The 27,741-nt window shown below is 45.3% G+C and overlaps 1 protein-coding gene across 1 annotated transcript in view; it reads right to left on the bottom strand.

Annotated features, from left to right (window-relative positions):
* Window positions 1–27,741, bottom strand: part of LOC146810891 (rho GTPase-activating protein 24-like) — a 220,790-nt gene that overhangs the window by 32,273 nt on the left and 160,776 nt on the right. Inside the window, exon 7 of the mRNA XM_085614458.1 lies at window positions 25,862–26,768. Within this exon, the coding sequence (XP_085470584.1) occupies window positions 25,862–26,768 (907 nt within the window). The remainder of the gene's footprint in view (window positions 1–25,861; window positions 26,769–27,741) is intronic.

Here is a 27,741-nt window from a genome sequence, read left to right on the forward strand (position 1 = left end):
CAATGTACAATAAATAAGGAGTTGCAAAGGAGAAATGGGCATACACCAAATAAACGATACATAGAGTAGAGGGGGGTAGGAGAATTAGGCAGACGGTCGGTTAGATAAAAATACAAATCCTGCAGACCAGCACCAAGTAGTGTAGAACCCACGGCCAGTCCATCACCCAGATGCGTCAGTTTCCCTGCGCCTGTGTGCAAAACCCTTGCGCCACCATGGATGAGCCGTATTTACAATACGGCGCACAATGGTGCAAGGATTGACAGATGAGTCAGAATTTTTGATGCATCTGTCAGCGCGAAAGTCACGCATTGCTGGAGTGGTGTCGCAAGCACGATGCAACTCCAGCAATGTATGGAGTGGTCTATTCCTAATACACTGCGTCACTCCTTATGCCTGCTTCAAGCAGGCATAAGGTTTTGACGAAGTAGCGTCTTAGAAGTGGTGCAGTGAAATCTTGTAGATTTTACTGCGTCACTTCTACGAGCCTTTCCTGCGTGGGAACGCCCACCCTGCATACATTATACCAGACGCAGGTATAATGTGGGGCAGGGCTTTACAAAGTGACGCATCACCCTAGATGCGTCATGTTGTAAATGGGCCACAATGTGGCGCATTGTTTACGCCACCGCTGGATCACAAAAAATAATGCAACAGCAGCGCAAAAGTGTTGCAAGGGGCTTGTAAATCTGCCCCTCTGTCTCACATATTTTTGTAAATATTTGCTGCATCTGTGCAGCAGTGACTTCCTCCATCCCAGTCATAATTGCAAGGAATGAAATGGGATAATCTAACTATGCATAACTGTGGAGATGTGGGCGTGACTAAATGTGCACTGCTGGGCAACCTAAAACGGAGATCACCTTGGCTGGTCCCACTCCATATGCAGCGGAGATGTGGTTCTCAAATTGTAACACCTGTGCTGGTTGTTTTTCAACGAACCTCCTTCAGCAATCTTCTGAGGGCCCAGAGACAGCCCAGAGCTACATTTGTTTCATAATGTTAGGACATTTTCTGTTCATTTTGTGTTTTCATAATGGAAATAACTAGTTAACCTGCGTTAACTTGGGACTGTATCCACTGTTTGCAGTTTAACTAGATAGTATCTATTATTGCTGAGCACCGTTAACTCCAATTGGATCACAGACTGCCTTGTCACAGTTTTTGCAAAGGGATGCCCCTTTTATATTCGCTGGCTGGGAACACCACAATTACTGCAGTAGGAGAAAGACCCTGAAAGTCTATGTTACTATTGATGTAGGTTAATAACCGACCTATAATTCTGCAAGATGACAAACCGTCTATTGGTAAAATGGCTTTCTGCAGACCAGGATTACCATATACCACTGAAAAGCTGCAACTCCTCAGACGGTGTGAGCCTTTCCCATATATACTGCAGTTGTTAGTACATAGCACACGTTCCCTTTCCAAATAAATGTATTTGCTGAGAATGTATGTCGAATTACCGATATTCTGGAAAATTCAAATTTCCCTGCAAAAAGATCATACGTTGAACTGAACACATATTTTCTTGCCATTTCACAAATGGGTCCTTTACCTACTAGGCACAGAGCACTTGGGATTAGTAAGAGCTGCAGCCTCTATCGCAAATGGGGATTCCAAACATTAATGTAAGCACGTTGTGAGAAGTTGGCCTGATGTATGATGTCACTAGTTCTAGTGTACACCTTATATCAGTCCAAACAACCCTTATGGTGATTGGTTGTAAAGTCAACCTTATAGACCAGCTATCCTAGTGGTAGCATGGACAAGAGCAGTCTTAGGCTAAACTCTGAATGGCATGTGAAGCCAGCTGTGATACCATATATAATCCCTTGAATACCAAATGAAAGGACACCACAACAGATATATATATAAAATAAAGTGTATTTATTCTAGTCAAACCCTCAGCACTCTTTATGAGATTCGAGGTAAGTACAACACAGTCTTATTCAAGCATACATTAAGTCACACAGGTAAGTAATACAGTTAGGCCCTAGGGGCCACGCAAACCATATACTAAAGAAGTGGTATAAGGACCACTGTCACGGAAATAGAATAGGCCTAGGCCTAGGGAATCGCTGGGGCTACACTACACTACCAACAGTTAGGAAGTGGGAGGCCCACGGGATTCAGGTGCAGAGTGGAAACACTCACGCGTAATGCGTATAATCGATAGAAATAGTACAGTTCTGAAATAAGCAGATTTAGGACACTTCTGGAGTAGCTAGAAAGTCGAGACTTGGAAACTAGACCCTAGGATAGTCAATACCCTTGTGAGCACCGAAGTACCCAAGTTACCTAGCCCACGGGCTGCGGGTGCATAGGTGTGAACTTGCGTCGGGTTTCGTCGTGGACTTCTATGGATGCCTGAAGGAAAGTTGCTGACAGGCAGTCAGTGCAGAGTGTCCGGTGGATCCCAAAGCCGGGATCAAGAAGGAAGGGTACCTGCAAGCAGAAGGGACAGAGTCAAGGTCACTAGCCAGTGACCACGTGGAACCAGGAAGGAACCAGGCGATGTCGTGAAGATTGCAGGTGAAGAGGTGAAGCTTGTCGCAGCAGCCACGGGTACCAGGAGACGTCGAGGACGACCAGGACCAGGAGTCGAGCTGTCCCACGAAGGCTTTTGCTGTCGACGGCGTCGAAGTTGGATTAGGACTCACCAAGCCTTGGCAAGCGGAACCCATGAAGAATGGAGGGATTGCTTCTGGTGCAGACCAGGAAGGTCTGGGGTGCTTCTCTTTTGCAGAGGAGCGGGAGCCAGTCTGGAGGAGCCAAACCAGCAGTGAAGATTCAAAGGTGTGTCGTCGCAAAGGCTGCTAGCCAACGGGCAAGCAACCGGACAGACGCGGCAAGCAGGAAAATGCAGAAGGGCCCCACGCAGGACTCGTGGAGTGTGGGGGGCTGATCTTCGGTGCAGATGGTGCTTGGGGTTGGGGCTTCTCAATCCCCGGTGCACAACTTCGAGGGTACCTCAGAAGCTGCGCTGGAAGATACTCGCCACTTTTCCCAGGTAGCCGGTCCCACGTCTCTCGTCGCCTCCACGGATCTCAGCTCGGCTGTGGATGTGGATCAGGGTCGGAGAAGTCTGGAAGTCAAGGCTCTGGTCGGGCTCTGCAGTCGGTCCTTCGTAGAACTTCAGCAAAGCAAAGGGTAAGTCTCTTGATGGTGCCTGTTTGCACAGGGTAGCCACTCCTTGGCCACAAGGGAGATTCTTCAGTCTTCTTCTTTCGTCGAATGTCGAAGGTCCAGAGTTTCTGTTCAAGTTGCAGGTTCAGGATAATCTAATTTCCTGGGGCCCAGCTACCACACTTATACTAATCTGGGGGGCTGGGTTACCTGCTAGGTCACGCCTTATGGGTGGGACCAGGGAGGGGGGTGGTTACACCCCCTTCCCTTTGTCCAGTTTCGCGCCAGGACTGGGGCTGGATTGGCCCCAGCACCAGTTTTAACTGGACTATGCATGGGACACCTTGTGTGCCCCAGGCATGTCTCATTCCTTTCAGCCCTCCCTGCCCCAATACACTAAAGTCTGTCTGGGGAGGTGCTAGCACCTCCCCAAGCAGGAAACCTATTGTCCAAGCCTCCCTTGCCGGGATCACTCCCAGCAGCAGGAGGTCAGACTCGTGTCTGTGGCAGCAGCACCCATTTTGTGATGCTGAGGCTTTGGTTAGAGTTAAACAGCAAAGTAGGATTTTAACATGTCTCTCCCTCTAGATGGGAGGAACAATATCCTCATCACCAGAAATGGTATGGGGGTATTATTCCAAAGTCAGTCAGTCAACAGCTTTATTTCGATTGTTACATCATAAAAGCAACAGATAAAAAGAGCACAATCGTTTAAAATTTTGTATCTAAAAACAAGAAAAACAAATACAGGTTTTTATGCAAAAAAGGAAAAGCGAGTTATCAAACAAATAAACAATTAAAAGTCATCAATTAAACAGTAATTAACAGCCGTTTTGCCCTGATTGACCAAGCCCGTGACAGAAATTTCGAAAGACTAAAAACATACAAGGGCCGGGTATCTGATATTAAAATTCGAAGTGCCACAGATGAATGCCTAGTGCCCAAGGCCCTACACACGGGCTTAAGCCACGTTTGCCTTGGGCGAACATAGGTCGGGCACGCAAAAAGAAAATGTTCAATTGTCTCTTTGGGAGTGCTACAGGAGGGACAAGATGCAACTGTCTGGTAGGGCGGTTTCCAGCAAGATGTTAGGGCACGCACAGGGAGGGACCCTACTCTAAATCTAAAATAAAGGGCCCGGTCATATGGCTTCCAGACCAAATCCAGGTAGAGCTCCAAACAGGGTGAGTCCTTATGCACTAAAAATTCTTCTGTGAGCCTACCATGAGAAGGATCCGTGGAAATTCTGCTTCTAACCCAATTCCAATATAAGGTTTTCAAGGCTGCTTTCGGAGGGGAAGACCTGTTTTCCCAAGCTTCACTAAGGCCTAGTTTGCCAAGCATAGACTTGACATCAGTAAGCCATCTGATCCTACACCAGCCTACCATCGACATCACCTCTGTTAGGCCTTTAGCATACTTGGCGAGTTCGGGGACGCGCCATAGCCTAGCCCATAAGAGCAGTGGACGCAGTTTTGCTACGTCACTAATTTGCTGGCAACCAAGGTCCAAAAAGAGGGGTAGCGTGGGTGTACTCTGCGGGAGAGACATAATACATTTTAAAAACTTATTCTCAGACCTAGTTAGGACGCTGATGTTAGAGGTACCCCAAAGTTCAGCGCCATACAAAGCGGAACTAACTCCCTTTGCCCTGTAGATATCCAGAACAGGGGCAATGGGCTTGGTTGAAGAAGATCTCTGCTCTCTAACAAGTGCCCCTATAACCCTTTTATGATTAAGTGACATTTTTAATAAATGAGGGGTCCACTGCATGGAATCTGTAATACGAATCCCTAGATAGTCAAAAACAGTGACCCTTTCCAGAGGGGTTTCACTAAGAACAGGGGGTCGGCCTAATTTTTTGGGGGGGTTTAATACCAGGTACTTAGTTTTTATTTGTATTTATTACTAGGCCCCGTTGGTCACAGAAGGTCTGAAAGTTGTTTAAAAGTTTCTGTAGACCCGCAGAGCTTTTTGAGATTAAAAGCGTATGATCGTCAAAGAGAAGGGTGGGAATTCTCTCCCCTGCCAATGATGGTGCGTCAGAAGGTTGTTTGTGTAGATGGTCCACAACCCCATTCACATAAAGTGAAAAAAGGGTTGGAGCCAGGACACAGCCCTGACGCACCCCTTTTGCCACTGGGATCCTGCTAGTTTTCTGGCCATCGGTACCCCAGCGTACCTGCGCATAATTGCCATCATGCAGGCGCACTAAAATGGAGAGGATGTTTAGTGGAATCCCCATTTCAGCTAACACGCCCCATAACTGTTCTCTGGGCACAAGGTCGAAGGCAGTCTTCAGGTCGATGAATGCCAAATAAAGACTGCCTCCGCCTATCACTACCACCTTCCAATATAGTAGTAAGAGCCTGAAGGCCTGCTCTATCGTGCCCGTTCCAGCCCTGAAACCAGCCTGATAGTCCGACAGAATCTCTTCATCCTTAATCCATTGGAGGATTCTTTCTAGGAGCACCTTTCCCACAACCTTCTGGGTTGAATCCAATAGACTTATTGGTCGGTAGTTGGCAGGGTCGTCCCTCCGGCCTTTCTTAAAAATAGGGACAACCTCTGCCCCCTTCCAAGAGTCGAGAATGGCTGCTCCTTTGTCGATTGCACTAATCAGAAGGTGAATAAGCTTCCCCCACCTCTGCAGATTTGAACGCAGCAGATGCCCCGGAACTCCGTCGGGTCCCGCTGCTTTCTGTGGCACAATACACCTAATTGCGTGTTCTACTTCTTTAATTGTAAATGGGGAAACCATTTCATTTCTCGTGGGTACTAGGGGTCCGTAGGATGCGGGGGGGGCAAATGCCTCTTGAGGATTCGAATACAAGTTAGTAAAATGTTCGAACCAGACCTGACCAGTTATGTTGCACGTTATAAAGTTACTATCAGGTCTGTTCCTTTCCCTAATAGTATTCCAAAAACAGGCTGCATCCCGCCCAGTGCTTGCTTCTCTTAGAGTTTGCCAGTATTCGTCTTCCCATTCCTTTTTTGCAGTCCCAATCACTCATTTGTATTCTGCTCTAGCCTGCAGCACAAGGGGCTGCGATTTTGTCCTAACAGCTTGAATAAGGCACGCCTTCAATTCTCTGCATTTTGACGTATACCACCCCTGCTTATCTTTTAACCTGGGGTGGCCATCCGGCCTGCCTACACGTACTTGCGCCTTGAAAAAAATTACCAATTGAATTGATGGTCTCCTGGAACATCAGCGTGATCCTGGGTATAGCAGAATGATCTAAGGAGGTTGTTGCCATCTCATTTAGTGTAGCTTCCAAAAATTGATCTATGGCCTGTAATTTTGGTGGGTCAGAGGCTACTTTCCGCCATTTGAGACGCCTACCGCAATTAGACAGGATAACATCCGATGTTGACCTTTTGGCTGGTGATAAGGTTGGGGTACTATGATTTAACCATAGGTGCCTTAGGGAAAGCGAAAGAAAATTATGATCGCTATCTATGGTAGGTACTACAGCCATATCCACAACAGACTGCCAAAGGTCAAAATCAAGCAAGATGTAGTCGATCCGGGAAGAATGGTTAGCCCTGTTGTATGTATGACTGCCCAATGGGTCAGAGGTGGTTCTTCCATTAACGGCTCGCAGACCGTGCTCCAGGGTCATAGAATTTAACTGGATCGCCCTCTCTGTCCATCTCTTTATCGGCTCAACAGATAATGCTGGGATACCCCTCCTCACATCATCCTCTACCACGCCCAGAATATCTTCTGCGGCGAGTGGCTCGAACGTGCAATTTAAGTCTCCTGCAATCATAACTTGGGCATCCTCACCACACTCATCTAAGACTTTCTCCAGTAATACTATAGTGGGGGAAAGAGAGCTACCTCTAGTACCTCTGGCATACACATTCAGAATCTCTAGGTGCCCCCTAAATCCTGGGCCTTTCAGTGAGATTCTAAGGATGTCCATTGAGCCACTATACTTCTGAGTAATACTACACCCCAAAGAGATATCCACCCAGATGAGGAGTCCCCCCGAAGGCCGGCCCCTCCCAGATGGTGACTGAAGGGCAGGCAGGTAATATGTGGAATATACAACTTTGTATACAGGTTCAAGGCTCCAAGTTTCCTGGAAGATGCAGATACAGTGCTGTTCTACCTGTGAGTGCCATTCGGGGAGGTCCAAATTCCTACAAATGCCCGCTATATTCCAACACATAACCCCCATCATCGGTCCATTGCCATCGAACCCTCCCTGTACGTGTGCAGTATTCTTTATACAAGAAGCACTAGTGTCGTCTGAATTCACAACCTCCGCTACCACTATTGGATTGCTTAGTGTGGATCGATTAGGAGAATGGATGGCCACTGGAGAGTACAATCCCTGGTCGGGTATCAGCGTCTTAGGGATGTTACCACGGTCAGCCAATCCCTCCACTTCCATGGAGGCAGGTATAGAATACCCTAAGGGCCCTGATTGTCAATCACAATCGCTCATACCCGAGAGGGCATTAAATCTATTTGACACATCCAGGGGGGTCAGTGGAGTCAGTGGGCCTGTTATACCTCTCCATCTAGGACCACAATGACTCTGTGGAATATTGTGCCACCCAACAGATCTGTTAGGAGCCAAGGGGTACAATACATGGGGCACAGGCCAGTTGCTTCGGGGTGCGGGATGATGACTAGGTCTATCACAAGCTAAGATCCCAGGATTTACTGGGGGAACTACCAGGGGTCTTGGATAGAAATACGTTAGGTCGTAGGGAGTGGTAAGATTACTTCCACTCCCCGGGAACCAGTTTAATATATGCCTAACAACTCCCTGCTCTCTGAAGTTGACGATGATAATATCCCCCTGTAGGTCCTTAACCCTGCGACCTAGCCACGGGAGGCGCCGAACATGCAAGATCTCTCCATCGATATTACAGGGGAGAGGTCTATTCAGGGCCAACCAATGCATAACTTTGTGCTTTAGCTGGAAGAAACCCTCTCTTGAACCTTCTGCTAACGCGGGAACTCCAGTAAGGACTACCACATATGGTACTGATTCAGGGGGTAGCTCAACTGTACGCCCATTATACTCTGTGGTCACTGCTTGCGCATTACATACCCCTCTATTGCTATCAGGTTTTGGGTGGAGAATACTGTGCCCCCCCACAGCTACTCTATCGTCATTCTGTGCAGGCTGCTCAATAGTTTTAGGCGGAGCCTTCTGCTTAACACTAATGGTGGATTTAGTGGTTTTATTTGCCTCTTCGCTGCGAGTAGTACTAATAGCAGCAAGTGCTGCGGGAGCTGGAGAGGGCAATACCGATTTCTCAAAAGTTTTTAACAACCCAGTGTTAGCAGCAATGGTTTGCTCTAGGGTCCCCAACCTTTGTTCCAACCTGTCTAGTGTTTGTTTGATAGGGAACATGAGGGATTTGATTAACTGTTCTATGCCACCTAGGAGAGCAGGAGATACTACCTCATTCCCCGTAGGTTGTGCCTGTAGGGATGTGGTTGCTGGCTTATCTAAGGACAATACAAGAGATTTAGACGGTTTACCAAAGTCTGAGTGACTAATTTTGGCTTTCGGTTGCTCACCCCCCCTCTTTCTCCTTTTACTAAGAGGGGGCCCCAGCGCCTTAGAAGTCGCTTTTTTCCTAGCTCTATTCACATGTGCAGTCCCTACAACTATAGGACATGGCTCATGATGAATCTCCACCACTGTAGTTGAGCCTCTAGCAGGGAGTACAGGAATAAGAGACAAAGGAGCAGTTATGTCAGGTACAGGAGATTTTTCGCGGAAGAGTATGGGAGTGCTGTCTAATTGAGACGCATCGGTGCCTTCGGATAAGCTAAAGATACTCAGAGGAGGTGAAACAGTCAATTGTGGGGGGTCTAAAGATGGGCATCTACCCTTCATGGATTCAATCGAGCGACGACGCTCGATTCGTCGCTCAACCAGTGTTTGCTCCCTATCAGCTTCTAGTAAAGTCCTAGTAAAATAACCATCTAGGGTCCCTTGGTTCAGTCCCCCTGCTAACAGTGATATACCAACAGTGGGACTTGAAGCCATGATACTCCCTGACAGCTGTAATGACCACCAACAAACAATCCTGCTCAGGCGAAAGAGACGCGGCCCAGCCCAGCCTCCCTCAGCCTCTGACGGCCTCAGACGGCCCGCCCTTTGCCCGGGCTTCGCCCCAGGCGCTCCCGCGCAGCGGGAACAGAGACCAGTAATAAAGTAGGTGGTGAGGAAGGGGCGGGGCAGGCAGGGAGAGCGACCCAGGTGTTGCGGGTCTCGACCTCACGCAGAGACTCCTGGTACTTTGAGTCCCTGCGGGTCAGCTCGCAGCCCTGGTAAACCCCACACACACACCAACAACAGCAATAATGCCCCAGAGGTCCTTACAACACGCAGAGTCACCGCGAGAGGGAAGAACGAAGCGGGACCCGCGCAGCGGGTCCGGCGAGGAGCAGCGTTGGAAGCAGTAAAATCCCAGTTCTGGTGGTCCAAGACAGCAGCAAGGACAGTTCTCTGGTCCCAGGCGAAACAAACGGTCCCCTGAGTGATCAGCCAGTTGTGTCTGATTGGAAGGCCAGACCAGGGGTGGCATACTACATGCTGCAGCCCCTGGGAGGCCTAGGGTACACCTATGCCCTGGGTACCTAGGGTACACTGTACAGGATCCAAAAAGGTGATCCTTACCAATTGTGTATGTACCTAGGGTACATAGAGTCCATTTTAAAGAGAGAGCAGACAGTCTGAGACCCTGAATGGCAGGATCTCAGGCCAACTAAGTCGAAAAACCAGCTAGACACTAGGCAAAAAGTTGGGGGTAACCATAGTCAGATATCCACCTTCCTACACACGTGTTAATATTTTGTAAAATAATACAGAGAAGGCACTGCCGGTAACCAGTTTTCTAATAATATCTCTTGTAGATATTTTGTAAGAACTCCATATATTTGTAAAGTGAAAGCGATCGAGCTGATGAGGAGCCTGGATAAACAGTAGGTGGCTGTAATGTTACAATAAGTAGTCCAGTCTTAGTAGTTTTCATGTAGGTTTATTAGGTATCAAGTTGTATAATAGATGAGCCCCACCAGGAGCGGTCTGTATCTGCTCAGCCCATTCAGCAACTGACTAAATCATCCCAACCTTCTAACCTTCAACATTCTAATATAAACACCTCCTGGCTGAGCAGTATACTACATCTTCTCCCTTCTTTGCAATGAGAAAGGAGACTTCAAAGAGGAACAACAAAAGGTTACGATCAAAGGATAAGGTGAATAAATCTTGAAGTGATGTGACAACTAATACATTTTAAAACACGTAATGAAATAATGATAAGTTTTAAAATGCCTAATGAATGTGTAATACATTTTGAACCTTTTAAAAGAAAAGCAGTGAGAAAAGCACAGAAGTATGAACAATGAAAGCAAAGCATGTATAGAACCCTTCTTCCCCCTTTAACGGAGACAACAGATGTAAATAAGACGAAGTTGTAAGGGAAGAGTACTGTAAGGAAACACAAGCAAGGAAATGAAGGAAGAAGTTTGCGCGGCAATGGAGGTGCAAAAACAAGAATAAGAAGTTGACATACAAATCACCACCAGGGCACACTGGTTGGCCAGACCATTGTGAAGGTGGCGAGCAGAAAGAAAATGGAAAAGAACAGTAAGTGCAGAAGAAAGAAAGGAAGAGCACTTTAAAGGCGTAAGGGAGGTGTGTGAGATACACCTAGGTGGATTTTTGAAAATAAATCCACTAGACAGTAGGAAAATGTAAAATCACATACAGGTACCATGTAATGAAAATACAAACTGTCTTAGATCCCATGAAAGGGGATCTGTAAGTGGAAAATAAATAGCGTGTAAGCTATCGTGACACATGCCTTAGGGAAATTCTACCACAGGGGTTTTAGAAAGAAGGCACTGTAAAGTAGGTAAAAGTAATTATGTAAATAAGCACTAAAGTACAGTTACCTTGCTAAATGAAAATCCCCACAAAAATTGGAGTGAAAGGTGTGCGGCACGGCACACGGCACGATGTGCTACATGAAAAGTGATATAGATGTGGAGGAAGACCACATAAAGCATTAATATTTCACTCAAACGCACAATAACAGGTAATATGAAGAGGCTTAACGAGTTGGTGTGGATAAAACTGCCACACAGTAAAAACATATAATGTGAAGAACGTAAATGTAAAACTACCCCTTCCCCTTTTTTTTTTTAAACATGCTACACAGTAAAAATGCAATTTACAGTAACAGTGCTAATGACACGTTAAGGCAAGTACATGAAAAATGATGTCAAAGTCCTTAAAATAGTAATGCTATATGGTAATGATATGAGCCTTGCAGGTAAATCCAGGCAAAGTTGAACCTGATGGAATAACTTTAATTTAAAATAACAGAAGGAACATATGCTCGAACATATGCATTGAATCAGCTGGAATCTTGTTTCCTTTGAGGAGATGCGGTGGTGAAAATAACCACTAGATGGCGCTGTTGTAAAACTTAAACTACAGTTCTTCGAGAAAGAAGACAGCAGATCGAAGCGGTGTAGAATGTTCCCAAAGAAGACGGCTTGTCTCAAAACAAATGTGCACAGGCAGCAGGTTTAAAAATAAAATGAGACAGTACCTGCTGAAAATCCGTAAAGGCGCTCCGATGTCCTTGAATCAAATCGATGCTTAGGAAGAAGGCACGACGGAGGTTCCGTGGGAGGCTTGGATGGCAAAAACACGTGGTTGCAAAAAGAGAAGTGTGTTGGAAGCTGCACATGAACTAATGGAAGGTGCCAATCATAAAATGGTGGTACGCCGACGTGAGGAATGCCGGGTGGCTCCAGGCATCACCGTGCTTCCAAACGTCACTAAGTGGTAGGAAGAGTGGCAGGCACACGTCATAGAAGATGATGAGGAGACCTCGCAAGTGCGCCGGACACAGGTAAGGCTGCACGCGCTGTGTAGATCTTCTCAGTAGGCGGCTCGTGCCAATTTAAAAATTAACAGAAGCAGTTTAACCGCCATTATGGGAGCACACGGAGGGCAATATGAAAAACACACAAAGTACTCACAATTTGTGTTCCGAAGTCAGCTAGAGTCAGTCACCGCAAAAATTTGCAAGAATGCCCTGTTAATGAAGGTGTAGGCGCAGACTTCAGTTGCCAGCACCGCGAGACGAAACAGGCAAAGTAGACATGGTTGTACACGGTTCTTTCTCCACAGTAGCGGGCTTACACTGCTCTTGAGTAGACTGGTAACTGGGGAAGCTCTGTGTATGTAGCGCGACAGGAACAACCCTCGGATCTCGTAGTTGCAGGCAGTAGAGAGGAAAGCCAGGCAGGGACTGGTGCGCTGGTGTTGAGGGCGAGAGGTGTCGCAGGAGCTGGCATGCAGGCAGGAACTAGCATGCGGGCGGGAGCTATGGAAAGGAACTGGAAGGCAGCAGGATTTGTAGGTAGAAAGTGGCACTTTGGAGTTGAGGGCGACCGGTGGGGGGTCACTGGTGGGGCTCGTAGTGCCAGATAAGTTGAGCTGCTGCTTCTCGGTTTTTGTAACTTGAGGTAGCTTTATCTTGAGGTTTCTTGGAAGTTGACGCGCAGGGTCTTTCCAAATCGTCGCCAAATGTAATGTTACAAGAAGTAGTCCAGTCTTGGTAGTTTTCATGTAGGTTTATTAGGTATCAAGTTGTATAATAGATGAGCCCCACCAGGAGCGGTCTGTATCTGCTCAGCCCATTCAGCAACTGACTAAATCATCCCAACCTTCTAACCTTCAACATTCTAATATAAACACATCCTGGCTGAGCAGTATACTACAGTGGCTCTGCGGATGGGATATGGAAAACAGCCCTGATTCTGAGTAGAGGACAGGGCTGAATTCTGGCTCATGCCAACATAGGATTTTGCACAGGGATCGATACTACGAGTATTGTCATAAATACCTCATCCCAAGCAATCTTCCGCCGGGTAAATTCAAAAGTTCGAGCCTGTAGAAATATACCATCGCAAGAGAGGACAAGCATTGGAAATGCAATAGGTCTCGCATTTGCAAGCGTGAGTTTTTGGCATTGCAAATGACAATGCCTTTTATATATGTGTTTTGAAAATCTGCAAGTTGTGTCTTACAAGAAGCAAGGCTGGCAGTAACTGTGCCTCTTTTATTGCCAGCCTTGCTTCTCGTAAGCAAGGACTATAAGTACAAAGTGCATGTTTACGCACTGCTTGCAGGTTTTCAAAACACATAAATGAAAGGCAGTCATTTACAATGCCAATAGCTCAAACTCTCGCAAATGCGAGACCTATTGCATTGCAAATGCTTGTTTTATTTATGTACTGATCCAAGATGGAGCTGTACATTTTTAAGAATGAAATAGAAGTAATGCAAAAAGCACTTTATTTTAAGATAGAGGGGCCGCAGGAATATTTGCTGTTTGGCTCCCCCCCCCCTTACCCCCCCTCCGGCGACCCCACCACCTCAAAGAAAGATTACAATGATGTTTTAAAAGATTGAGAGTTGGGGGTAACGGAGGAGCGGGTGGAGGTATAATTGGGTAGTGGACAATAAAGGAGTAAAGAAGCACACGATGTAGAGTAACATGGGGGAGAACACAAGTGACATAGGAACACGGCGGACAGGGGGAGATAGTTTGACGCAGAAGTGGCACACAAGAGAGAGCTTGCAAAACGAGGGAGAGAGCAACACAGAGCGTGTTGAGGGTATTTGGCAGGCTAAATAAACCATAAACATTGCTAATTTCTTTTTCAATGTTTCTTTCTGACCTATAAAAGTAGAATGTTGCATTATTTGCTAGTGTCATATAGCAGACACTCCATGGCACTTAGACGCTCTGTAGAACGGGCGAACTTGACTGCTAAGGGATGACGGCTTTAAAATGGATGGGGGTAGTAGCCCATACTGTTGTTGAGGGATGGAGGGAAACCGGGCAACCAAAATAAACCAGTGTTTACAGGTGGTTTGGCCAGCCTGGCCGGAGGGGAGTTGGGGGCGAGACTGTTTGGATCAAAATGCAGTGAAACTCGTTCTGACTAGGATGGATTCGTTCGGGTTGAAGATTTACTAATGCAAAAGGAAGGGAGAGCAAGATGAGGGAAAATGGAAGAGTTACTTAAAGACCTGGCTTCGGAAGTGGGTTGAGGGAAAACGCATGGCAAGAGGGAAGAATATGGGCATGAAGTTTAGAATATTGGGCGGGGGGAAATGGTGGCTACTTTAACGGGTTGGAGTTTAAGTAAGGTGGAACAGTATTAAAAACAAGTGCCATATGTCAGGACCCAGAACTGGCAGTGCTCTAGACGGAATGAGGCTTTTTTTTTAAGTTTAAAGAGAAGTTTATTGAATATAAAAAGGAAATATATCAATTCAAAACACATCATATAATGTAATATAAAATCAAGATTGATTATAAAACAAGAAAAGTGAAAAAGAAAAGATGGGAAAGAAAGAAAGGAAGGGAGGGAAGGGAAAAAGGAGAGGATCATATGATAAACACTGGTATCCTAGCTAAATTACAGCATATAAACCTTTCGATGAGCAATAGAAATAGCATAAATAAAAACATACATTGTATAATAAAGCATTAACATTAAATAGACTAGAACTTTTTCTATTTAATTTCATGGAGGCTTGGGTACTTCTTCACTACAAGGGGTATGCAAGGGTATAGCACGAGCAGAAATATTTAGGAAATTAGTGACTGGTAACCACAACAGATCCCGTTTAATAGCCAATGCAATTGGGTAAACATAAACTCAATCTAATCTATGGTTGTAGCAGACGCCGTACCACCATCATTGAAATGAAATGTTAGAGGCATTTTTCCAAGATTTTGTAATTTGCTGAAATGCAACGGCCAATAATAGGTCTACAATAGAAGTGGAAGAGCTGAGAAAAGACCATACCTCTGAGATACTACCTAGAAAAATATGAACAGGAGAGAAGGGGATATGTGCGTGAAAAATCTTATTAATTTGTTGCCAGACTTTGATCCAAAAAGTATGAACAGATGGACAGGTGAAGAGCATGTGATGAAGATCTGCATGAGGGGCAGGACATGACCAACAAGTTGAGGAAACAGTAGGGTCTATATGATGTAGTTTGGCCGGGGTGATTAGAAGTCTATTGGAATGAGGCTTTTAGATGCCAGCTTCAAGAGTCTGTTGTAAACGTGCTGCTTAATGCAAGTATATAAATTATCACCTTTGCCCCATATATGATTCATCTCACACCATGTCCAGAGTTTAAGTGCGACTGCAATTTTTTGGATTGTGTTTAAAAACTGCACACCAGTCACTGTGATTATTAAAGCGCTCCTAGTGTTGAGAACGTATGAACATACACGTTGATCCAGCGAGGCGTGTCAAAAACAAATGCACCACTTCGTCAAAAGGTTAATTATCATGACGTAAAAACAAATGCTTTGGGGTTGGGTAAATTAAGGAACCCGTCACAGCCGTGAAAAGTTTTACTTTAGGGAGAAAAACAACCCCACCATTAATAACCAAGACTGTGGGTGTGTAGACTAGCCAGCTTGGAAGTTTGCAGTGGAAAAGGCTGGTGCTGCTGAGCTTGATATAAGGGAAGGGGGTTAGACGGGATTAAATATTTGGGATGAGGAGTCATTCTCTTTGCCGATCGCAGACTATTTACTGCTTACCTAAAAGACGTGAGTGAGGACACGTCTTTTGCAGGTGGATTTGAGGCGAATCAGTCAGCTTGCCGATACCACTGCATCCACTGATCGCAGGGAGGCAGGCACAGCGTAACCTGAATCGATAACACTGCGCCAAATCCTGGTCAGAAGTGACGTAAGGCATCAAATGCCATTCCGCATCATACTACTGGGCGTTAGTTCGTTTTCTTTCTCCGCTTTTTACAGCGATGATGTGGGTGTACCATACAGCAAACCGCTTAAGTGCCTGGGTGACTTTTTTAGTGGCCGAAGTGAAAAAACGGGAAGGAAGAGGCATGGGATAGCAATAAACAGAAGCAGGCACGCCGCCATTGTTGGAGCTGAGCTGTTTAAAATTAAAAAAGCATTGTGGAGGAGCGTCTTCTGCCTGCTGGCATGCGATCGCAACGAACAGAAGCATGGCTCAGCCTACATTGTTATTGCTGAGATAGTTAAAATTAAAAGAAAGGCATGGGGCAGCGTTCTGCGCCGTAAATAATAAAAGAAAGGCGTGACCACCATTATTCTTGCCCAGGCATGTGCGCTGCCTACATAAAAAAAGAAGTCTCCAAACGAAGACATAAACACATATTGTGTAACAATAGAGTACTTAGGCAGTGCTACATCCGGCCAAAATGGAAACGAAAAGGAGGGACATAAAGGGAGGATTACACATTGGCAAACAAGTTTTTTGAAGGACAGTAACAGAACCAAATAAAACACCATCTAGCAGCAATGGGAGGAGTTCAACTGCTAAAGTATACACAACAGGTCAGTCGCTAAGCGGTAGCGCAAGCGCTGTCTACGCTCGACCTAGAAAAGGAGAAAAAACTGGCGGAATTAAGGCGATAAGGACATATTTTCACTTGTAATGTGATTGGATGAGTGAAGGGGATATTTTCACATGTAATGTCATGGGATGAGTAGATTGTTTTCAGGTCATCCAATTCAGATCTATAAACCTAAAGCTGGGTCCGGAAAGCCGAAGCTTCAGATTGACAGACCATAAGAGAGAAACATTTGTAACGGCCACCCTTACTGGACACAAGCTTGAACCCGGCACCCTGAAAATAAAACCAAGAGAATCTATAAAGGGGAAAAAATAGAAGCCCACTTCGCCAGGTTTAAAATAAACAAAATCTACCAGTCTCGCAGTGGGTTTTGCAGACCCCAGTGTGGCCCTGAGATTTACAAACACTGGTTATGTGAACCTGGACATGTGGTAAGGGCTCTTAGACCTTATTGGGCCTTCCGCGTGATTTGAGGACCCTTTTTCAATGTTCGCAAACTCTGTACCGCGGCTGCAAACCCCACAGGAGGTTCTACAAATGTCCATGAGTCTGTATGGGTTCACAAACTCTGTCATGCGGTATTTGAACTCAAAAATATATTTTTTAAAGAGGACAGTCTCCATTGGGGCACTTAATGCAATGCTTATAACCTCACAATATTTATACCAATAAATAACGTTTAAAGCCCAACATAATTTAACAACAACACATACTGAAACCAATAAATAATACTATCTTCATAATTGTCTGTCTCATAATACTAAGAATGTGATATGTAATTTCATCTGTATGTTTAGTTATGACATTTGTCAACTCAAGGGTAAGGTCAAGAACATTGCCTTTAGTGTGCAAGTTTTGGTTTGCATGGCTGTTGTGTGAGTTACACATTGTGGTCCCAACCAAAACTTGCAAATTTTTGTGTTTATTTCATTTTAATTCTTAACTGTAACTGCACTTTAACTGTGGTTCATTAAATAAATTTCTGAGTTTTGTTTAAACATATTTTATGGTGTTGTAAGCAAAGCTAACAATAACTTCAATTAAACTTTGTTTTTCATCTATCTACCCATTCATCCATCCATCCATTCAGTCATCCATCCATCCATCCATCCATCCATCCATCCATCCATCCATCCATCCATCCACCCATCCCAATTGTCAGAATCACTTTCAGAGGGCCACTAGGCAAGCAGGACCTAATCGACCCAACTGTGGGGGATGTGGTCTTTTGCTACTGATGTCCAAGGGCCTTTCCTACTAAGGGTCCTGATTAACTAGACAAAATACTACCCCGTCAGCACTTGACTCCCAGTGTTAGTGCAGGCCAAGCAGTCAAATGCGCTTCTTGGGGTGGTAGGTGCAATATATGTGAGGGCTCATAACTCAAAATATCCACAGTGACCCCACTAAGATGACTGTCCAGTCCAATATCGATCTTTAGTGTAAAAATCATTATTTATTTTATACACATTAAACACAACCCACTAAATAATCCACGCGAGTAGTCTCTCAAGACTAACACTGTGCGCGCTGCATGTCATAGCAAATCAAAAAAAACTTCAAATTGGAACACGAAGGTAACTCTTCCCTCACATCCCGACTTCGATTTCAGAAAAGAAAATGGATTTTCCAGTACAGTGGATGACTTGTTGAAGTTCATCACACCGTGAGGATACTGCATACTGCAGTGGACATCAACGAGTTACCCAAGCACTGAAGCAGTTATTAAGTTGGTGTTGGGACACAAAACTCCTCTGCTTGGCAACAGACGTGCACCACAGCCCTGAGTGCCCCAGCTGCATCGCTATCTGGGTCCCTGGTACTGATTTTTGGTCCTGGCCGAACACATTTCATGCATTTGCGCAATAACCTAGGCCTGTCTCGTAGTAATGCAGTCTGCTTAGAACAGCGCACCAAGCACTGCCTTCGTAAAGGTAGAGAGCTACTACCCTTACCTTAGGCATGATGATAGCAGTATTTCTAGCGCTTGTCAGGGCAGTACTCCCTACTGTGGGTCCTCTCATTCCTCCTTCTCCTCCCCCATGATATACTCCATGTATGTGGTGGATTTTCTGAAGTGACCCCAGGTGCTGCCCGCTCCAGAGCATCAAAGTCAGAATTTGGCATTGAAAGTTGTATAGTTCTCCAGGCAGACAGCCGCTGAGCTTGAACAAGTCTCACATTGGTCTACAGCTCTGCTTTCACCTTACTCCAACTGCGGCTTCAGAATAGCCCAGCAACTGGAATGTTTCTCTCCCCGTGCTCCACAATGAACAGCTCGCAACATGTCTTTCCCATGGTTGGTGTGCTGAGGCACCCGCAGGCGGCGACATCTATCGGATGCAGTGGATCCTTCGTCTTCATGGTTTCTGCCAGTAAGTCGGTGAAGCAGTGTGCTCCTGCAGGCAGCTTCTCAACTTGTTCCCGAGTTCCTCTGCTTGTTGCAGGACCCCCTCTAACACAGGCAACTTCCACAATAGTCTCATTGGCCCTGTCATGGTACTTGGATGCACAGACACAGGCGTTGGGCCTCATTCACAATTGCACCAGGTGATGGCTTCAGCAGTCCCAATGGCAATGGGCGACAGCCCCAGCAGTCCCAATGGTCCCCTTTTGGCATAATGGAGGCACGGGAGATGGCCTCAATGAGATCCGCCATATTGGGCAAGTGTTCTTGGCTCCTGCGTGATGGCCCATCATTCAAATGGGAGACTGGCAGACCTTGGTCCCCAGTCTTGGTTCCAGCAGCAAGAAGTTGTAGCAATCTTCCCTTTTCTGACGATACAGTGTTGTTCAACCAAATATGGTGCTCATGCTCCCACCTGTATGGTCAAAATCCTGATACATATGTGATTTAGCGTCCGGTCTTTTAAATTTGTGTTGGGAGTGTCAACTCCTTTAAATGCTCTTTCCTCTGCACTACCCCTTGTTAAAGGGACAGTCTGCCACAGCAGGAATGGCTCCATTTCTGAGTGAGCCACAACACAGGCTTAGTGAGTAACCAGGGATCACACCTGACTGTCCGCCTCCACTGAAATATGCCCCATTAAGGATCTTATTATTAAGACTTCCTCTCTGTCAAGATTCCCTGGTAGTGCCAACCTTATTAGTCCCACCATCTTCTTGACAATGAGCCCAGGCCCCACTGACCAGTAACTGTTCCTGAAATCAAAGAGGCCTTTAATGTGTACAGAGGATAATCTGCTCCTATCCCTTCAGTGTGTGTGTCCCAGCAAGCTTTCCGGAATGTCAGCAATACACATCTCCTGTCTGTGGCTTGCAGTACTTACCTCTCCAGACCCTGTTCTTCCAAAATGGAGCCCTCAGACCTTCATGTTATGTAGCATCCACAGGAACACACATACAACCCAGCATGCTTACGAAAGTATCATATGCTGTCCGGCACTATGCACAATTCATGCAGGCCAAGGGTGAGCTAAATACACAGCCACAGAACGTTACACAAATGAGCCAATAGGCCCAACTCCAGTGACACAGGTAAAAAAGGCCTGTTCACATTACTGACTCTACTGAACACAAACACAAGTATACTGCTATCATCACGCCTAAGGTAAGGGCAGTAGCTCTCTACCTTTACGAAGGCAGTGCTTGGTCCGCAGTTCTAAGCAGACTGCATTACGAGAAGACTGCATTACAAGGAGACAGGCCTAGGTCATAGCACAAATGCATGAACTGTGTTCGACCAGGACCAAAAATCATTACCAGGGACCCAGATAGAGATGCAGCTGGGGCACTCAGGGCATGAGTGCACGTCTGTTGCCAAGCAGAGGAGGTTTGTGTCCCAACACTAACTTAATAACTGCTTCAGTGCATGGGTAACCTGTTGATGTCCACTGCAGTATGCAGTATCTTCACGGTGTGCTTGACTTCAACGAGTCATCCACTGTACTGGAAAATGTATTTTCTGAAATCGAAGTCAGGATGTGAGGGAAGAGTTGCCTTCATCTTCGTGTTCCAATTTGGAGTTTTTTTAATTTGCTATGACATTCAGCGCGCACAGTGCGCTGACATCACCTTAAAACAAAAGTGAAAGCAGGCCGAGCTAATGGCATAGACTGCTTTCACTTTTGATAAGTATCAAGGGGGCGTAACTCTGCCTCCTGATTACTGATCAGCATGAGACAATGTCTCCTTCAAGCACTGTCTCCCCCTAGTGGATCCTTGCTTGGCGATCGCACCAGGCACATGATATCCAAGCAGGGATTCACTCCAGTGGACACCAGGGCTACTATTTCGCCCCCCTTGTGCATCGGCCTATGTCCTACCGCTCCCACCCACAACAGGAAACAAAAAGCTCCCTAGATCACCAAGGAATATTTTTGATTTACTCTTTGGAGGGAGCACCCACCTGGACAGGGGCCTATGCTTCCAGTTGGGCTCAATAGTCTTTCTGCCCCTAGGGGGATTGATAGGGGGTGATTATCCCCAATCTGCTCCCCAATGGGGCTGACAGACTGGGAATATTTTTGATTTACTGTTTCTTTGGGGGGGGGGGGCTGGATATGGCCATGTACTACCCCACCACATCCACCCTTTGTCACAAGAGACTTTCTTCACCCCCTCGGGTGGGTGCATAGGAGTTGTTTACCCCCAATCTCACAAAACTACCACAGAAGTTTTTATTTACTGTTTGGTGGGGAGCAACTGCATTAGCAGTGGCCTATTCCCCCTTCTGGGCACAAGAGTTTGTCTTTCTACCTTCCCCTGGAGTACAGACAGGGGGGTGTTTACCCCTGAAATGCCCCCTAGGGTGGCAGAATGCCCACTAGAACACCAGTAAAGGGCTTATTTATTGTTTTTGGTGTGGAGAGGACCCACTGGGCATGTGCCTGGGCTCCCTCCACCCCCGAGCACAAGAAATGTTTAGCCCCTTTGGGTGCAGATAAGGGATGTTTATACCCCAATCATCCCCTGGTGGGGGGAATAAAGCCTACTAGACCACCAGGGAATGTTTTTACTTTACGTTTGTCTGGGGGAGGCGTGCCCCCCTGAGCACGGGTCTGTGTTCCCTCTTGCCCACAGACACAACTGTCTTTATTCTATGCTGGTGTGGGATAGGGTGTATTTACTCTCCACCAGGATGTAAAAAGCCTACTACACACGATGGAAAAATGCTAATAAAAAAGTAGAGTTAGGGGTAGCCCACCCAGGCATCAGGCTGTGCCCCCAGCCCAGAACAGGCCCAACAGTCTTTCTGCACCCACAGCACACATGACGGGAACAGAGCAGACCAAGGACCGTGCAAGACTCATATGGTCCCTGCCTTGAGCAGTTCCATACAAGACTTACAAAAAATGTATGGGTTTGGCAGGATTCCTTGGGTAACAGCCAAGCCCAGGCCCAAATACCACAGCTACCCAATTGCCAAAAAAGGTAATTATTTGGACCGGAAATGTTGATGTCTCAACGTTGCATTTTAGGACCCTTGTGTTGCGGGCACTAGGCTGAACCACACAAGTGAGGTAGTGTATTTATTTATGTAATGTTGGGTGGTAGGAAGTTTGTGGGCCCTCAAATTCCAAGTCCTGGCCCAAATACTGCATCTACCCCTATCGCCAAAACAGGTAATTATTTTGACAGGAAATGATGATGTCTTGATGTTGCATGTTGGAGCCCTTTGTGTTGAGGGTGGTAGGCCTAGTCGTACAAGTGTGGTGGCATTTTTATCAGAAGTACAGAAACACAGCTTAGTTTAATGCTTGTTATTATTAATTGAATGTCTCTTTATTATCTCCAAATTTGAGCCAGTATGCAAGAAAGATCACATTTTGCAGATTTTCCTCTGAATTATATGATAGTATGGGTAACTACAAATTCGGAGGTGCACAAATACCCACTATTCCTAAACTCAATTTCTTTTGCACATTTAAAAAATATATGTTGCCTTCATCCCCAATTTTCATTCTTTAGATTTTACTATATGAATTGCTGCATTGTCGGTACACAATCAAAAATCATAACCTGCAGCTCAGTTGTTGGTCCTGGCCAGGGTATTGCATGTTTTTGGACAACCAACAAACATTATATCACTACAACTAAAAGAGTTTGACAGACTAACAGTATGTTGTTTTCGTAAATAAGCCATTGGGCAAAATATTACAGATTAAAATGTTGCTATTTTGCCTACTTATTTTCATTATTGTTATGTATTTTAACAATTAGTTACTTTTGGTAAACTATGAGCAATATACACAAATTACCCCTTGCTGAATTTGGAATTCTATCTAGTTTTCAGTAATATTTTGCTTTTTGAGTACACTTATTGGTTTCACACCTGTTTTCACCTCAAACTGAAAGTAGGCTTAAACCATTAAAAAAAAGTTAAAATGGACTACCAGTCAGAAAAATGCAAAAATTGTTGGTTAAAAAACAGGGGTTTCTTATACAACTCTGCTTTACTAAAAGCTGGGGAAATGAAGATCTCAGCACAGTAAAACCGTTTCTGAATGCTATTTGTAGAGAAAAAAACACACAATTTCTTGCACAGCACTTTTTCCAACAAAAAACAAGTTGTTGCTACATTTTTTGGATCTTTTCTCGGTTTCATCCATGGAAAACCACAAACTCTGGGTATCTTTAGAATACCCACAATGTTGGGAAAAAGGATGCATATTTGGTCTAAGAGATATTTTGTGCAAAAAAAAGTTATGAAGGCCTAAGCTTAAATAGCACCAAACATAAAATAAGGACTCCGCACTGGGGGTGGAAAAGCCTCCGCAGCTAAGAGTTTAAAAAGGCGTACATTTGCCGCTTTGAAGGTTGACTATTACTACTGGCTCTACCAATCACAATTATTCAGCCATGTCAAGTACCACGCATCAGGGGTTAGTTAAACTAACACATTTCAGTGCTTGTATCCGCATACCCGTATTGAAATGCATTAGTCATGCTGATAGAGGTTTTGTATCTGCATTACTATTGCTCAAGGTGCTCAGCCTAACATTGTGTATTTATTGCCTGCACTGAGTGCCAGTCTACTGCTGCTACGTGCCAAGTCAGAGGATGGGTGGAAGCAGAGGCGAGAACAAATACACCAGCATCTTGAAATCTTGGCTAGGGCCTGGCCTGGTCAGAAACTGTTTAAAGTGTCATGAGGGTGAGCAGTGCCTATATGTGCAGGGTGGTGTGTGGAGATTGCATGCATACCGAGATTGCCTGCCCCCACCGTTCTTCTGACTGCCCCCCTCACAGGGATAAAAGTAAGAAACTCAGTGGGCCATTTTGTCCCACAACTCAGTGCTATATTTTCTGAAACTGCTGTGACTTGAGAAGCATCAGTGACTGGCACGGACATCTTGTACCCAAGTACAAATGCAGATTTGGACAAATGTATATGCTTAACAACCAAGATTATTTGTCATCACCGTGCTTTTTTAAATAAAGTTCAATAACTAATGAGATGAAGAATACTAATCCTGGCGATCTGTTTCTTTTCCCAAATTAATTATAGGGCAAAACCAGTTATTTTTTCTTTACTAAATGAATCAATATTTATTTAGTCCAACCAAGTAACTCAGTAGAAAAAAATTATTTATTTTTGTTATGTAATGTCAACAGTGACGAAGGAGAGAGATCAGATACAGGCACACATAAAGGAGAGAAGGAGAGTAATGAGAGAGGGAAGAGAAGAAAAGAAGGAGAAAACAATGACAAGGTAGAAATGGAGGAACAGTGAGGGGCAAATAGATGAGAGAGCTGTAAAAATATAAGAAGTGGGAAGTGAGACGAGTTGAGATGAAAGAGAAAAAAGAGAAGACAGGTTCGAGGAGAAAGGAACAAACAATGGACAGGGAGAAAGAAAGTGATGAGAATAAGGTGACTACAGTTTGAAGAGAAAAGTGGAGGAGGGAGGGGAGAAAGGTAAAGTGTGGTGGGATATGGATCAGGGGAGAAGAAAGAAATATAAAAGGCTAGAGGGGGGTCAATGGGATGGCAGAAAAGGGTGAGGCAGAAGATGAGAAAAGAGACAAAAATCTGAGGGTGAGGTGGGGTAGAGGGGTAGACAGTAGGAGGTAGAGAAGAGATGATGAGGATGAGGAAAACGGAGCTAGAGAAACATGGACAGATGAAGAGAGGAAGGAAAACCAAAATTGGAAGAAAAGGAAAGCATGGCAAAGGAAGAAGGCGGTGAGAAAAAGATGAAGTGAGAGGAGAGATGGAGAGATGGAGAGAACGAAAGATGGAAGAGGCAGAGTGGAAAAGGAAGATGGGAAAGAAAAGTGGGGAGGAGAGAGATGACAAAAACGAGAAAGATGAGTCTATAGCAAAAAAGGCAAAGGAGCGGAGGAGGGTGTCAAGTTTCCTGGTCTATAACCACAAGGGAAGGATATCTAGGGCTTCACAAGCACACTTTTGTTAATGCATTTTTTAGTTTTATATATGGCTGATTTTACAGAATTTTGTTTATGGATGTGGTGCCACCGTGGTCACCTCTAAGCACTAGCTGAGTTCCCTTGGACGCCAACAGCCTGGGCCTGGTTTAGAGGTAGATGATGGAGGGGAATCTTCTGTCTCTTGGTGCAGGTGCTGATTTAGGGGAAGGGGGCGCTACTGTTCAAAATTCCCTTCACCTTAGGGGTAGTATAGTGCAGATGGGTGCCATAGGTAGTTTGTTTTTGGTTTGGTGCTTTCTCCAGAATTTTGTTGCTGTACTCAGCTCAAAATGAGGTCGTAGGCCAGCCCACAGCCAGAAGCAAGGCCCCTTAACTTGCCAGGCTGTCCTGTGGATGTGTGTGGAACTTATGGTACTCGCAACAGAGAGACACAAGGACTGGAAGTCTTTGGGAGTTGGTGCATATCTGCAAAAGTTTGCGGATATGCTTGGTTATATTCGATAGGATACAACACTTATGGTCCTGTTCCAAAACCTACCAACACAGGGCCCAGAGGCACACAGCGAAAAGCACTGCGATACCACAGCTGCCAGGTGCCCTGTGTCAAGTTTAGAAAGGGATAGGTTAATAACCTGCATATGCACTTCTGCAGTGTTGTAGCTGTCTTAAAGCACTTTCTAGACTATTACCGTCCACAGAAGGGATAATGTCTAATATTTATCTCATTCCTACTTGGTGCAAAGTGTCACCCAAAGTGTCACACGTAAAAGTTTAAAATTCCACACATATGTACCATAAAGGCATGGACATGTCACTCATTAGCAACTGAAATCTTGGTGCCATGATTATTTAGATTTCTGTCAGGTGTGGTCCTTAAACCACATAACATGGATGAAACAAGGATTCTAAAAGTTACAATTTAGTTTAAAGTACCTTTCAATTTTTGCTTCATAGTTGGCTTTCTGGTTGGATAGTTGATGCTTCAGGCCAACCACAAGGCACTGCAGAGGGTTCTGGCTGGCCGAGCTGTCGCTTGTAGGGAGGAAGACTTCGCTGTTGTAGCTGTTGCTGCTGCTCACAGTGCCAAAGACGGAGCTGGCGCGTGTCGGCGTAGAGACGTTCAGTTCCAGGGCGCAGCTGGTCCTGGAGGAATGGCGGGAGCTTGACTTTCCCTCCAGCATGTTCTCACAAGAAGAACTACACCACGAGTCGCGGTCAGCGCCGTCAACTTCTACGGCGCTCAAGAGAGGAGCAAAATAAATGTTGTCGTATATGGGTAGTTTGACCTCGCACGAGAATGTTGTTGTGTTTTTCTGGGGAATGTTAAACTTGGGTTCGGCCCTACAGCTGTCCGGAACGTTTGGAATACTTGGAAATGTTCCATTATCTTGAGGATCAGCTCTTGTTTCATCCACATGTTCCTCAGCAATTAAATGAGTCGGGGTCTGCGGGTTGGGCGCCAAGCCTCTGCAGTGGTTGCCGTGCGCATGCGCACTCAGGTCATTGGAGGGCAGAAGCCTACTGTCGGCGTGATTAATGTCTGTGCTGTTTGATTGACAGCTCTCCGTCTGCTCGTGCAAGGCGAGCCATGAATTGTTTGCTGCATTCTTCTCTGAAACGGCCCTGGGTAGGCCATGCCCAGCAGTCAGAGGCAGGGAGAGGGATTTGGCCCGAGCTTCCCTTTGATGAGCCTCGTGGCACAGTCTGGGGAAGGAACAGGCTAAATTCGGTCGAGGCCTAATCTGGGCAGCCGGGGCAGCGTGAGAAATGTCCTCAGTGGGAAACAGCTTGTCGTGCTCGCTTATCATGACAGACATCAGCTGCTGCACCAGGGCGGGTCCTGAGGAAACAAGATAACACCGTTCAATGCGAGTTAGTATGGTATTTGTCTGCTTCGCAGTTCATTAAAGGAGAATATAGTGCCATGGCTTTCCGTGCGACTGTTGTTTAAATACATTTTTTTCATTAGTGTATAGAAAGACGTACACAAGAACATTAAACGCTGTAACATTACTCCAGAACACAGATCCAGAAACACAGAGAGAAATCCAGAAACATAACCGAGCATGAGTCAAAATGAAAATATTCACAGTCAATTTGCTTTTGATGAATTCTACTGCACTCTAGCTCTACCTCAGGAATACGATATAATGGGATTTATATTATATAGGATATAATGGGATTTATATTTCGGCAGCTGGGATATCAGTCACGGTTGTGATGGAGTGACCCGTCCGCCAAGATCTAAATCAGAGACTTTTTTCCACTTCCGAAGATATGCACAAGTACATTTCTGCTTGAAAAAAAATAATTATCATAACTTTTACAGGATTACACATGGAAAGCTATAACTTTCCAGGCATCACTTGCAAACGTTTTGAGAATTAGAAAACTGCATAAATCTACATCCTTGCCTGGTGCTAAACCTACAGGGGCAGATCCATGACTTGTTCTGAGAATCTAGCAGTGATTAACATTTGTGTGTGCTGTCCTAAGTTTAAGTTATTGAAGTAGGCACACAGAAAATCCGTGGAGGTGTGGAATTTGGCCATCCTGTGACATTTCAGCATATTGGTGACTGCCTTTCAAAATGACAAATCAACTTACAACGCACCGGAATGAGTCTCTATCTCCGTTTTCAGACATGTTTACTCAACTTTCGTTAGATGCCTATGCAGGGATTTAGTTCCTGATTTTTGAACAAAATTACTGCTGGGTTATGAAAATGATCACCTAATTTTGGTGTGAGCATTACATGTGGTGTTTAATGAACATTTTTAATGTCCTTCAATCATGCACCATAATTCACTAGG

This window comes from Triturus cristatus, chromosome 7 (assembly GCF_964204655.1).
Source record: "Triturus cristatus chromosome 7, aTriCri1.1, whole genome shotgun sequence".
NCBI lineage: Eukaryota > Metazoa > Chordata > Amphibia > Caudata > Salamandridae > Triturus > Triturus cristatus.